The sequence below is a fragment of the Sturnira hondurensis genome, unplaced genomic scaffold (assembly GCF_014824575.4).
Source record: "Sturnira hondurensis isolate 20B ecotype Veracruz unplaced genomic scaffold, ASM1482457v3 Scaffold0022215, whole genome shotgun sequence".
NCBI lineage: Eukaryota > Metazoa > Chordata > Mammalia > Chiroptera > Phyllostomidae > Sturnira > Sturnira hondurensis.
In genome coordinates this window covers 764,673-778,542 of record NW_028094846.1, presented here as the reverse complement: position 1 = coordinate 778,542, position 13,870 = coordinate 764,673, and the positions used below count along the sequence as shown (strand labels likewise).

Genomic DNA, 13,870 nt, shown 5'->3' with positions numbered 1-13,870 from the left:
TGAAGAACCCCGGACCCCAGGGCCCGGCACAGAGCTCGCCCCTGGCTTATCACGAGACCTTTTCTGACAAAGCCACAAGCACGTCATTCCCTACCATCACCGTGTCACACTCGAGCACACCCTAGGACGTGTTAGGTGACGTGTTCAAATGAGAACCACACGCTGTCTCACCCACATTGTGACCCGAGGAACCACACTCAGCAGCCCTACTCCTGCCAGACCCCGCGTTTCACGGGCCGTCCTGCGTCCGTGGGCAATCATGTTTCCTAGAGAGGAATGTTCCAGAATGCCTGACTCTGATCACCTCTTCCCTGGCCAAACGTTTCAGCAACATTCAATGGTTGCCTACGCCGTCTGTAATCCGCCACCCCGACCCCTCCTGAAAGATGACTCAGCGTGATCCAATCAACAAGGGAGGGAGGGAGGGAGGGAGCGCACGCAGCCGCCCAGTCTCCGGGCTGCTGGGAAGCTGTCCCCACGGCCTTTGACTGGGCGTCGTCCTCACTCAGTGAGTTGTCCCAGCCCCTTCCACCCCACACCTCCCACACGCAACCCGACGTCAAACCGTGGGGCGAGAGACCAGCACCCCTTGCACCCAGCTGGTGAACAGGGGAGGGGCTAAAAAGTGCAGATCGGCAGCCACGGAATCATGTCAGGCCTTGGAACTCCAGGCCCAAGAGTCGGGAATACGGCCACAGCTCTGCCTGGGCCCCGTGGGCACTGGCCTTGCACTGGGACCCCTTCGTAAATCGCAGAAGCGTCTGATCGCTCTGCTGTGCCCCTGAAACGGATGCAAACTAACACTGGAACTGGGCTGTCACTGACAAGTGCGTTAAAACCCTGCCAAACTGAAACGCCCGTTTAGGTTTAATTTCCATCCGGCTTGTAGACCAGGAGAGTCGCTGAGAAACATGCCCAAGTGACAACACAGCCACTGCTGTCCGAGCGAATGGCCCTCCTCGCTCCCAGCCCCAGAGTCACCTCACAGCCAGGGGCTCCATCCTCCGCCCCCTCCTGGGCCCTGACATCAGAGCAGGACACAGGCTGCCTCACTAGGCCTCCCACCTACCACTCTGGTTCACCACACTGCACCGCTTGCCCTCAAACTTCAACGGTGAGTCTCTCATCGCACGCTGTTCTCTGCGCCTCAAATGCCCTTAGAGCACCCCCCTCCCGGGCCATCCCTGCCACCACCCTTCGGGCTGTGGGTGTGGCCCCTCCCCCTCACAAGCACTTTTCTCCTGTTTGACTACGTGAGCCTCACGATGAGTAGCAGGCGCCTTGGCAACACCAGCCAGGGGCTTACCCCACACTGGGCTCCCTTCCCCACTGCACCCATCACAGTGATGGCTGACGAGCAAAGACTGATCTGGTCTGAACCGGACTGGACTCAGGCCTCCTCTGATGTCCTCGGGGCCTAGAGACTAGGCAGGCCAGGCTGGCCCGAGTGCGGATGAGCCGTCACCAGGCAGATGGGAGGAAGTGACCGGAAACAGGAGGACAGAGGTCTGCGCCCCCCACGTTGGCCCGCGAGGCACTGGGCCTCCTCACTCCTGAGTCACCAGCCCCTGGGCTCTGGTCTGGGCCTCGCTGGGGTCTGACCTCGGTGCCAGGCCTCACCTCTGTGGGTCGAGACTGAGCTAAGTGACGTAAGGGTGCTGCAGTGGGTGGGTGAACGGCCAGGCCTGGGGACAGGTGGGCCCGGGCATTATCCAACCCCAGCACCTGTGGGGCCTGAACAGGCCGCTGTCGTGGGTGCACCCAGGCCCGTCCCATGGGCCAGTTTCTGCTGCAGTCAGGCCACTTCCACCCTCGCTCCCTGCACTGCCCCCCACTCTGGGGGTCGGCCCGCCCTGGAAGCGCACCCTGTCACACTCAGGCTCATGGGTCTGCGTCCACGCAGTTTCTAAGGCATTTACAGTGAGGGGGTCGGCCTTCCTGAACGTGTGGCCTATCCCATCTGCTACACTGGCCACTTGGGCTCCCACGGCCCTTTGTCTCCGCAGGTCAGCCATTACTGGGTCCAATCACATGCCCTGGGTCAGGGGCAAAGCCTATGGCTGCCCACTCAGAGCCACCCTGGGGAGGGGCTTAGTGGGGTTCATGGTCTCCCCACCTTTGCTTTGTCCTCCCAGACTGGGTTCTGCATTCCTGCAAGTGAAGAATGTGAATTCCAGTTCATCTAAACGGGCTCCTGACGCCCAGGTGAAAATGAACGCCGGTTGACGACCGACTGATTGATCATTGATCCCAAGGATTCCCTTCTGGGGGCCATCTCCCCATTCTGACAGCCGACTGCCCCCCGCGTTCACCTGTAGCCCACGGCTCCATCGTAGACGGAATCGTTCAGGTAGATGACGGAGCCCCCCGGGAGCACCAGCTGCTGTCCAGCAGGGGCGCTGTAGGACACCAGGCCGTCTGCGGGGGGAGACACGGCGGTCAGCCCCTGCCAGGGGGGCCCCGAGGCACCAAGGTCTCCATCTGCGCTGCACGTGCCCCGGGCCCCCATGTGGGTGAGGGAGCCCAGAGGAACTGTCCCCGTGTCGGTCGGTCAGCGGGGCGACAGGGACACCGCCACTGTAGGGGTGGGCCACACCCCGGGCGGGCCGAGCAAAGTCCCCTTCTCCCCTTGACCACAGAGGGAGAGCAGAGCTGCCGGCCCTGCCTCCCTGGGGGTGGGGGGCCCAACGCCCGCTCCCAGACACCCACCCAGCCAGACGCAGCCGTACAACTCCACCCTCATGCACACGTTCATCGCGTGGTCGGTGACCGGGACGAAGCGGACAAATCTGGCCACAATGGGCGGCTCCAGGTCCTTCAGGAAAATGTCGTAGGGGTTACTGTTTCCGTCCAGCACCTGAGGAGAGGGCAGAGGAGAGCCCTGGGGCGGCTGTCACCCCGACAGACCCGTGCCTTGCGGTTCGAGGAGAGAATCATCCACTCAGCTTGGCCGGCAGCCTAGAGGCTCCGCTCTGACCCCCACGCCCCTCGCCAGGTCCCCTGGTCACTCGAGGACCCACAGCCGCGTAGACAGCCCGTGATGTTCTCCTGCAGCCACGCGGGGCCCGGGCGCCCCGCCGCCTACCTGTCTCCCGTGCCGGTTCCTCCAGGAGACCCAGCGGCTGCCGTCCCGGCTGTAGTTGATCCTGTACATCGGGGCGAACTCGATGCCGTGGCCCCCGGCGTGGCGGCCCTGGGTCCCCACCAGCGTGATGAAGTGCAGGCTGCGCAGGTCGACCTGCAGAAACTCCTTGAGGTCGTCCGGCTCCACCGGGACCTCCGGGCACCAGGCCCCGTCCCCTTCTTCCGAGTCCAGCCTGCGGCACAGGAGGCACCGTGTGTGAGGCCCCAGGTGTGACCCCAGCCCTCGGCAAGCTTTGCCCGTCCTGGGAGGCGACGTCGGGAGTCCAGTCCGGGCAGACGCCTTGGGCTCTCCCCAGCGGTCAGACTGCCGTCACCGCAGCCTCGTGTGGCTGGGCCCCTCTCCGTGGGCCCCAAGAACCCAGAAGGCAGATGCCACCGGGAGCTGGAGGCCTTTGGGTCACACAGGGCCCCAGCTCCATCCTGACGCGGGGCTCAGTGGAGGTCCCATGCTGTGCAGTCCTCCCCACAGCCGTGNAGGGGGCACCGTGTGTGAGGCCCCAGGTGTGACCCCAGCCCTCGGCAAGCTTTGCCCGTCCTGGGAGGGGACGTCGGGAGTCCAGTCCGGGCAGACGCCTTGGGCTCTCCCCAGCGGTCAGACTGCCGTCACCGCAGCCTCGTGTGGCTGGGCCCCTCTCCGTGGGCCCCAAGAACCCAGAAGGCAGCTGCCACCGGGAGCTGGAGGCCTTTGGGTCACACAGGGCCCCAGCTCCATCCTGACGTGGGGCTCAGTGGAGGTCCCATGCTGTGCAGTCCTCCCCACAGCCGTGCACCGGCCCCTCCCGCGTGTCTCAGCGTGACAACGCTGGCTGGCCACTCGCTGCCTGGGAGTCGAGTCCCAGGCGTGGGAGGGGCAGACGCCAGGGTCTCCTGTGTGGGCACGGCCACCAGGCTGAGCAGAAGCCCGTGGTAGGCAGGAGGGACGCGGGTGTGTCCAGCTGCTGGGGAGCAGGCTCATCGTGAAATTGGCATCAGGCTCAGGGGGGGACCCTGTGACCGCGTCCCCTCTTCCCTGCAATGTGCCTTCCCTCACAGGTGTCACCTGCCCCTCGGTGTCCCTTTCCAGCCCCACCCCACTCCTGTCCTGGACACCCTATATGGAATTTAGGGGGGCTGCTTCTCCTGTGGGTGACGCCCAGGGAGCAGAAGTCAATGCTGTGCCCCCAAAGGATCAGATCACAGGAGGGGGTTGGGCCCCCGCGGGCACAGGGGCGAAGGTTTGGGCGAAGGAGTTTCTCTCCCTATAGGAGTCCTGGCGTTGGAGCCCAGGCATGAGCCACATGCCACACTGGGGGCCCTTGATCAAAGGGAGGCCTAGGGGGGGACCCCACTGCACATCCCATGGTGTGTGAGGCTTCACAGAGAAGGGGACCAGGGCGAGGACGGGTCTCTAACCCCAACGTCCTACCTAGTCTTCCCCTTCCCCCAGCATCACCGCCAAGCCCCTCCCTACAGCATCTCCCAATGAGGACAGAATGGAAGTCCCCGAGAATCACTGAGCCCCCGCTGTACGGTGGCTCTGGCCACTGAGCTCTGGATGTCACCAGAACTGAAGCCGCAGCTGAGCCCGGAACCCTCTCCCTGAAAATACCCGGTGTGGCGACATGGGACAGGCCCGTGAAGCCTTCCCCGTCCCCTCCAGCTCCTGCCAAGCACCAGCCTTTGCCCACCCCCCGCCAGGACCCCAGTTCCTGGGGATGCCCCTCACCTTCCGTATCGGGCAGCGGTGGATTCCGACCACTGGCTGGACGCGGTGATGTCCTCATCCGGAATGTGGCCGCCCGACATGCCCAGGGGATAGCGGCACACAGCTGGACCAGGAGAAACCAGAGACGGGGGTCTTCACTCATCCTCCCAGAGACCCCGGGGGGAAGGGGGCTGGTTAGTGGATGCGGGAAAGGCGGCCCCCCAAAGCCCCTGTGACCCCAGCTGCCGCACGGTGACTCTCGGCCTCTTTCTCCTCCCGGGTCGGCCTCCACACTGGTTACCATTCGGTCGTCCACACCTTGACCCTGGGCCGGGCTGCCATTCGGCCCAGACTCAGACGAGTACCACCCACTGGGTGACCTTTCCTTTCCTTTGGGAAAGCCCCAGGGCCCGCCCTGCCCCTTTGTCAGCGGGTGGGCGAGCTCCAACAGTTTATCCACCGACCCCGGCCCCCAGGGGTCCAGAGCATTCCTCTCTCCAGGGAGCCGACTTCAGGAAACCAGGGCGAAAATCCAGCAGATGCTCCTGGGAGGGGGCTGAGTGCACAGCGTTGCCCCATCAGCACTCAGCTTGGGGCCCAGAACCCTCAGAGATGGGCCTCCCCACCCCCTGAGGGGGGGGGCACAGGGGCCGGGCTTCCTCTGCTGGGTAAGCCGAAAGACAAAGAAGGAACGGACAGTGTGTGTGTGAAATCGCGGGTTTCAATGTCGTGACTGCCAGGCAGCCCAGGGCAGTGGCCCCCGAGAGACAGGAGACCAAGGCGGTGAGCCCCACGGTGGCACCAGTGTCCGGCCGTGACCGTGGCTGCTGCACGGAGGGGGGACAGTGCAGGCAGGGGCCAGAGGGAGCATTTCTGAGGGGAGGGGACGAGAGGGGAGCCTGCAGAGGACAAGGGGAGGGGAGACCCTAGCACACAGCGTGGTCACTCCATACCCACGAGGTTCCCAGCTACGCTCCCATTTCAGATCAACAAAACCCATTTTTCACATGAACAGGCCCCATGCCGTTGAACAAACAGTCACTCTGGAAGAAGGGAAACAGAACCCAGAGGGGGAAACTGGCCGACCGAAACGGAGGCAGGGCTGACAGAGTAGGTGGAACCAGAAAACTCGACCAGCCGTAATGGCGCTGCCGTGGTCAAACCTTGAGGGGAGCTGGGTGATTTAGGGGGGGTGCGGATCGGATCTCTGGCGGTGCGAGATCGAACACGCTGGCTGGGACCAAAGGCAGAGGCGCCTTGAAGCCAAGATCCACGAACCTGAAAACATCCATGGAAACCAGCCAAAGTGAAACAAGACAGCAAAGCAGCCAGTCAGCCGACAGAAAGACAGAACCTCGCTAAGACACGGAGCGCGTCAGCCCTCCCGGTCGGCATGTCGACCGGGAAAGAGAAGAGGGGAAGACAGAACACTGCTTGAATAGAATCTGGGGGAAATGTTTTCAAATTCAACGCACATTCTACACCCAAGACGCCGAGTGACGCCAAGCCCAAGAATCATGGAGAAGACGGTGCCACAGCGCATGACGGCCCCACTGCTTAAAGGAGAGAAACTTCCAGAAGGAGCTGGAGAAAGGGGCCGTGTTTTGCACGGAGACACGGGTGTTTCTGTTGATCGCAGAAACACAGTAGAGATCACACAGTAGAGACGGGCGAGTGGCGAGTTAAACAACGAAAATACATTGCAGGGTTTGCGACATAGACGAAGGTACAGTGTAGAGCTAAACGGGAAGAGGCTTGACGGCGAAGAACCGCAGTCTCCCTTTCCGTGTGGTGCCCTGAGAACGCTCGACGACTGACCAAGGGACTCTCGTGACCGAAGCCCAAACGAGCTTGAGAGAGCAGGTCCTCAAGGCTGACGAGCCCCTGGGCTTTGGAGCCCCCCCAAAGACCCAGGGCTTGGGACGGCAGGTCCCAGTGAGCTGGGCTCCTTTGGGCCCAGGCAAGTGACCAGCTGGCGCTGGATGGCCTTTCATCATGGTGGGGCATTGGGACCAGGACAGGCCATGGCCCAGGGCCACCCACATGGCACTTGTCAGCAGCACCAAGCGGCTGTCCCATGGAATGTGCCAGTTTTGGGTCAGCTCCTCGGTGGAAGGGAGCCCAGCCAATGGTGCCAAGTGGGCCCAGGTCCTAAATGCCAGATGCCCGCTGCCCCCCCACCCACACACACACACACTCACCCCATTGTTTCGCAGACGCTTCCCCACCCGGGCCTGTCTGGGAGCCCATCAGGGCCCGGCCAGAAGTGTGACAGGTGGGCCTCACAGCAGAGCGGGGCTCCTGATTCTCTGCTATGAGCGGTGCTGGTGGCTTCCCCACCACTTCCGCCGCCCGTCATCTCCTGGACGGAGCCCTCTTCCAGTTTCTCAGAGTGGAAAAGTACCAGAGCCCACAGCGGCTCTTGCCCGGCAGCAGGGCCATGCCCCCGCACTAGCGGAGCTTCCGGCAGGCCCGCAGGCAGCAGGAGGCCCGGGAGGAGCAGCCGCCCCAGAACCTCAGTTGCACCGTGCAGTTCACATCGGGCCGTGCGCCCCAGGCCACAGCTCCCCATCAGTGGGCGCCCCACATGCCGCTTCCAGGAAACCACTCGAAACACGCCAGGCCTGAGCCCTGGGGGCTGCCACCGCCCGCTTGGCACAGGGAGGACAGGACCAAGCGGCACAGGGACCAAGGCCTGTGCTCCACAGGAGCACCTGCCACGGGGAGACCTCAGAGCCAAGACGGACCTCCAGGAGTCCAGCCGCTGCGATGGCCCAGAGAGGGGATGGCTCCGCCGACTCAGGGGACCCGGCCTGGGATGCAGGTGTCCGATCCCTCGTCCCTCTTCTTCCTCCCCAGGTGACCACAGCCCAGTTCTCCCAAACCCAGAAAGGACAGGGCGACCCAGTTAATGCAGCTGAACGTGGGCTGACCTCCACAGGAGCCGCCCCGCAGGCTGCGCCAGGCCGGTCCCTGCTCAGGTGCGTGTCTCCATCTGCATATCCCACTGGGGGCCAAGGCGGACTGTTTGGTTTCTGCCCGGTGCCAGGAGGCTGCTTCACCAAGACCTCTCTGGCCCAATTGAAATACCCCTTAGAAGCTGCCCACTGGGACGGCCATTTTCCTAGAAGACCCCAAACTTTCCAGAAACTGTTCCTGCCAAGCTCCAGGGAGGGTCCCCAAGCTGAGCTGCATTTCAGGGCCCTGAGGGAAGGGACGCAGGGTCAAGGAAGGCGTCACAGCAAAACAGTGCGTTGCTCCCCCACGAGGGGGTCAGGCTCCACAGTGAGCAGCAGGGAGTGGAGGAGCGGACAGAACGCTGCAGGAATCGTGGGTGCCGGACACTCGGTCCTGCCACTCCTGGTGACAGGACTCCGAGACAGGTCACAACACCCCTGAGCCTCCGGTTGCTCGTCCTCCGTCGGCGAGGCTGCAGAGGCGCGGCTTGGCCCAGACCAGGGGTGTCCAGCTCTGCCTTGTTTGACCCATAGCTCAGCTCGGCCTCCGCAGGGCGTCTCCCGCCGTGTTCACGCTGCTGCCGCCACTGGCACCCGGCAACCAGCTGGGCGAGAGGTGGGGCGAGAAGCTCTGGGCGTGCCCCGCAGGTGCCATTTGCCTGGTGGAGCCTGCGTCCACCCCTGGCCCCAAAGTGACCGTCGGCTGAAGCAGCCATAGAGGAAGGAGCATCGGGTCCCGGTGCCCCCATCTCCACTCTGAGCTCCTCGGCTCTCACGGCCTCGGCACCGGTCGGTGCCTCAGGAGACCACCGGGGGGTTTCGCCTGGTTCTTCCGTTTCTTCTCAGGAGGCAGCAGCTTCTCCACCCACTGCTCAGGGACAAACCCTCACTTGTACCTTGGGGGCAGACCTGTTAACTGATTGTTTTCCTTTTGCACTGACTGCTAGGAAGCTCAGAGCCCAGTCGAGGCGGTCACCAGCCAACCCCGGAGAGCCAGATGCAGCGTTTGCATATTAACCTGAAATAAGCCCGGCTCGTTGGAGTCCCTGTTTTCCATCCTCTTGATTCAGCTTGCTTTCTTGCTTTCTTTCTTTCTTTCTTTCTTTCTTTCTTTCCTTCTTTCTTTCCTTCTTTCTTTCTTTCCTTCTTTCTTTCTTTCTTTCTTTCTTTCTTTCTTTCTTTCTTTCTTTCTTTCTTTCTTTCCCTTTCCTTCTTTCTTTCCCTTTCCTTCTTTCTTTCTTTCTTTCCCTTTCCTTCTTTCCTTCTTTCCTTCTTTCTTTCTTTCTTTCTTTCCTTCTTTCTTTCCTTCTTTCTTTCTTTCCTTCTTTCTTTCTTTCTTTCTTTCTTTCTTTCTTTCTTTCTTTCTTTCCTTCTTTCTTTCCCTTTCCTTCTTTCTTTCCTTCTTTCTTTCTTTCTCCCATCCAAATACTAACCAGGCCCGACCTTGCTTAGCTTCTGAGATGAGATGAGATCAGGCGCGTTCAGGGTGGTGTGGCCTAGACATACTCTTCCTTTTTTTCTTCCTTCCTTTCTTTTTTTTCTTTCTCTCTTACTTATTCAACTTTGGAAGCCAACTCCAATCTTTTTTCAGAATGTGTCAGAGTAAAACTAATTGCAAGGTGAAGAATCTTGACCTTTGCTAAGTGTGGTGGCTCTCAGCAGTGAACGTGTATACTAACGCACAATTCCTCAGGCCGTTCCTGTAAAGAAGCACCATTATGGCCACTAACCCGTGGCGCTGGAGGCTTCAGTAGGTAACCTCCTGAGGGCCATCGGACTCTGGGTGGCTTTAGAAGGAGCGGAGGCGGTGTCTGCGAGAAATGGCCCCACGTCAGGGACTGAGCTGGGCCGCCTCTCCCACAGGGAACTGAATCCTTCATCTACATCGAGGGCGTCCGGCCTTTTGGCGTCTCTGGGCTGCTCTGGAAGAAGGAAGGTTGTCTAGGACTACCCGTTAAGCACAGTGTGACACGTACTTGCAAAAACATCTCCTCAGGTTTTAACTAAATTTACCATGTTCTGTTGAGCCGCATTGACAGCGATCCTGGGCTGCATGTGGCCCGTGGGCCGTGGATTAGACACCCCCAGAACCCACCAAAAACAAACAAACAAAATAAAACCACAGCTTTCCTGCGTGTGTCTGCCCCGCCCCCGTAGCTGGAGCCCCTCCTGTGCCGGTTAGGCCGTGGCTAGAGTCCGTGGCGCTCATTCACAGGAGACAGGGCTCGGCCTCCCGCCTTCCGCCTCCAGCGTCCGGCAGACTGGACGTGAGTGTCCCTAAAACTCCCTTCCCATGTCAGGTGCCCATGGCCACGCAGGGAGACTCCAGGCTCTGGGGGTGGGGCTCAGCCGCGCAGCCCAGGCGACTTCCGTCTGTCTGTCCATCCGTCACCTCCTGGCTCGCTCACTCTGTGCTTCTCACCCCTGCTGTTTAAAGGGACAAGAGTCTTACCGGCTCCTTCTCAGCCTCCTGTCACCTGTGTGAGCTCACATCCCATGCGGCCTCATTCAGACCCTTCTCTGCAGGAGAATCTGCCACTTGCTTGCTGAGAGAAGCAAGTGCGGTTTTGTACGTTGGTCACATGTCCCCAAGGTCGTCACCACAGCACCCAAGACAGTGGGCACGGTCATAAGTGTCTGGGAAGCGGGGGGGAAGTCACCGGTTTTTAAACAACTTGTCACCTCTGACTCAAGGTCAACTACCCCCCCCCCACACAGGGTCTCATTGTTCGAATGCCTGAACTTTACTGTGTGCACATTGAACCACCGAAAACATTCTGGGAGGCCAGTCTGGCCACATCCATGCTCTTCCGAGGCCTGCGGGTCAGACCGAGAGCTAAGTCCATAGTCAGGCTGTTCTCCCCAGAAAAACACGCCGTTGCAGAGTCGCTCAGTCCAGGCTCAGGGCCCTGCATCCCCCTGGGTTGGGACGGCCCAGTGCAGGGTTGGTAGAAACCCCTGCTCCCCAGAGGTAACTCACGTCTGTCTCGGAGACCTCAGGGACCACAGCGGTCGCTAACGAGCTATTTTTTTCTTTCCTCCTCTGTCAGCTACTTGACAGAAGCCATTGTCACATGGTGTTAGGGTTACTTTAACTTTGTTCTCTCCCAAAAATAACAAACCCCAACTGTGGTGTTTGCTGGTAGCTTTCCGAAGCCTACCGACCCCCTGGTCTCATCTGGTCCCTGTGAATCGAGGGCAATGTGTCCTGCCTGTTTCCCAAGGGAGCAAAGGGGGACCCACAGAGCCACCTAAAGCCTCCAAGCTGGAGAGCAACAGAGCTGGAACCAGCGTGGACACCCCTCGCCTCCGCTGCCTCGGTGGGGCCAGCGAGCCCCGTGGCTTCACGCTGCTGTCACCGCAGACGTGAGACCTCAGGGCCAAGAGCAGCCGAACTGGCAGGAGTCTGGAGGGCGGCCGAGGGAGTGTGCTGCCCGTCCGAGTCCGAGGACGCCCCGGGCCCCGGGTTTGCTGGCCTGTGACCACAAACGAAACCTGCCTCCCGTGACAGGGCCCAGAACCAATGCCCGGAAAAACTCTCGCATTTCAGTACGATGACAGTGAACTGTCAGAAAAAGAAAGAAAGAAAACAATACCGTTAACAAATGTATCAAAAACAATGAAGAGGCCTAGAGGTAAGCTGAGCCGAGGAGATATGAGACCCATATATTGAAAACCACACAACATTGACGAACGCCATTGGGGAAGACACCAATATGCGGCAAGACGTCCCGGGCTCTTACAGCGGAAGAATCAGCCTCGCTTAAACATCCCTTCTACCCAAAGCAGCCTTAGATTCGAGGCAGTCCCTGTCAAAGCTCCAATGGCATTTTTCAAATAGAACAAATGATCCCAACGTTTGTAGGGAATCACAAAAAAACCCTCCACACAGCCAAAGCAATCTTGAGAAAGAGGAACAAAGCTGGAGGTGGCCTCCTTCCTGACTTAAGACGACGTCACATGTCTACAGTCCTCGAAACAGTGGGGGGCTGGCATAGAAATAGACATAGACATCAGTGGAATACAGTCACCCCGGAAATCAACCCATGAAAATACGTGATCGATTATTCATGACAAAAGAGCCCAGAATGTGAAATGGGGGAAGGACAGCTGGTTCAGTGAGTGGTGTTGAGAAATGAACAGCCACACGCCAAAGAGGGAAGCCGGGCCTCCACGTTGCCCCACACACCAAAGTCGACTCAGAACGGATTAAAGGCTTGGCCAGAAGATCAGAAACCATACAGCTCTTTGAAGAAAACAGGAGCAGTCGGCACCTTGATGTAGGCCTTGGGGGTGGGTTTTCAACTTTGACACCAAAAGCAACAGCAAAGAAGGGAAAAACAGCAACCGAATACGCATCTGCGTGGCCAAGGAAACCGTCAGCGGAATGCAAAGACAGCCTCCTGGGCGGGAGAAGACATTTGCAAATCCTCCACCTACAAGGGGTTAATATCCATTAATATCCCAAATATACGGAGAACTCATACAACTCAATAGCAAAAAAGGGGGTGAATCCGATTAAACATGGGCAGAGGACCTAAATAGACATTTGTCCAAAGAACACACACGGACGGCCAACAGGTGCATGAAAAGACGCTCAACATTCAACACTTCTCATCACCAGGGAAATGCAAACGGAAAGCACGATGAGGTATCACCGCACGCCTGTTAGAATGGCTACCGCCACCAAAAAGACAAGAAGTAGTAAGTACTGGTGAGGATGCGGAGAAAGGGAGCCCTCGTGCGCCGCTGGGGGGATTGCTATTGGGGTAACCACTGCGGAAAACAGTATGGAGGGTCCTCGAAAAATTAAGAAAGAGCTACCGTATGACCCGTCAATCCCACTGGTGGGAATATACCTGTAGAAAAAGAAAACGCTTTCTCAAAACGTCACCTGCTCCCCTCTGCTCACTGACACACGATTCACAGTGGCCGGGCTCTGGAAACCTGCTGAGTGCCTAACAATAGCCGTGGGGTAGAAAGCGGTGTATGCGTGCAATGGAGTATTACTCGGCCCTAAAAAAGAATGGGGTCTTACCCTTTGCAACAACGTGGACGGCCCCAGAGGGTGTTAGGCTAAGTGAAACACGTCAGAGAAAGACAAACACCATGTGGTCTTTCTCATGTGTGAAATCTGAAAAAAAAACCCCACAAAAACAAACAAACAAAAAACCCACACACCAAGCTCTTACAAATGGAAAATGTGCTGACGACTACCAGAGCCAGGAAGTGGAAGACGGGAGAAATGGCAGAAGGGGTATGCATTTCCTGAAAAATTTTAAAATTAAATAAAATAAAGAATCTCAGTTAAAAACAAAAAGACAGAACCCGCGTCCCCGGAGGAAGGACACGGAGCAGCAGAATCCTGCTGTCGCAGGTGAAGACGAAGCTGTCGAGGAGAAAGCCCTGCTCACGGCCTGAGGATCCCAAAATCCAGTGGGTCCGGGGCAGCTCGCCTGTGCCTGGTGATGCCCCCCACCCCCAGAGGGCTGCCCACGCTTTCATTTTCCACCCAGGCCTCTGGGCCTTCCTCGCCTCAGCTCAGGGGCCGTCCTTCCTCTGCTCGTCTGACCCGGCGAAGCCTTTGCTGCCAGCTCACCCTCACACCTCCCGTCTCTCACCAGCAGGGCCCCGGAGGCGGCCTGGTGGGGGGGACACCTGAGCTTTCGGGCTGGCTCCGTGGGAAGCCAGGTGCACGGAGGCCAGAGGCGCGCTGCCCAGGGTGGCGGCAGCCCAGCTCTGCCCCGGAACCAGGTTGGGGGATTTGAGGAAGCCACCCGAGGGCCTCGGCTCCTCCGCCGTGGAGCTGGCACAACGGACAGCCCGCCTGACACGGTCACCGTGAGGGTTACATGGGCCGATGCCCCTTCGACCGCTTCCAGGGACAGACCGAGGGCCACTGGAGGTCAGCTGCTGCTGTCCTCGAAGGTCGAGTTCTCCTCTTCCCTGTTTGGCACAGGCCAGGGGCTGCGGGGCGACAGAGTCTCCGTCGTCCCCAGAGAGAGATCCTTTTACTGGCAGGAAGGAGGCCGGAGGCGGCCCGCAGGGCGGGCTCACCAAACAAACACACAGGCAAGAAGGGGCC

The 13,870-nt window shown here is 59.5% G+C and overlaps 1 protein-coding gene across 2 annotated transcripts in view; it reads right to left on the bottom strand.

Moving 5' to 3' along the window:
* DDR2 (discoidin domain receptor tyrosine kinase 2) overlaps positions 1-13,870 on the bottom strand; it is a 54,639-nt gene that overhangs the window by 17,482 nt on the left and 23,287 nt on the right. For both annotated transcript variants that reach the window (XM_037035193.1, XM_037035194.1), the window contains exons 3-6: positions 4,850-4,952; positions 3,086-3,317; positions 2,710-2,857; positions 2,313-2,418 (exon numbers count right to left, since the gene is read on the bottom strand). In XM_037035193.1, coding sequence (XP_036891088.1) covers positions 2,313-2,418; positions 2,710-2,857; positions 3,086-3,317; positions 4,850-4,952 — 589 coding nt within the window. The remainder of the gene's footprint in view (positions 1-2,312; positions 2,419-2,709; positions 2,858-3,085; positions 3,318-4,849; positions 4,953-13,870) is intronic.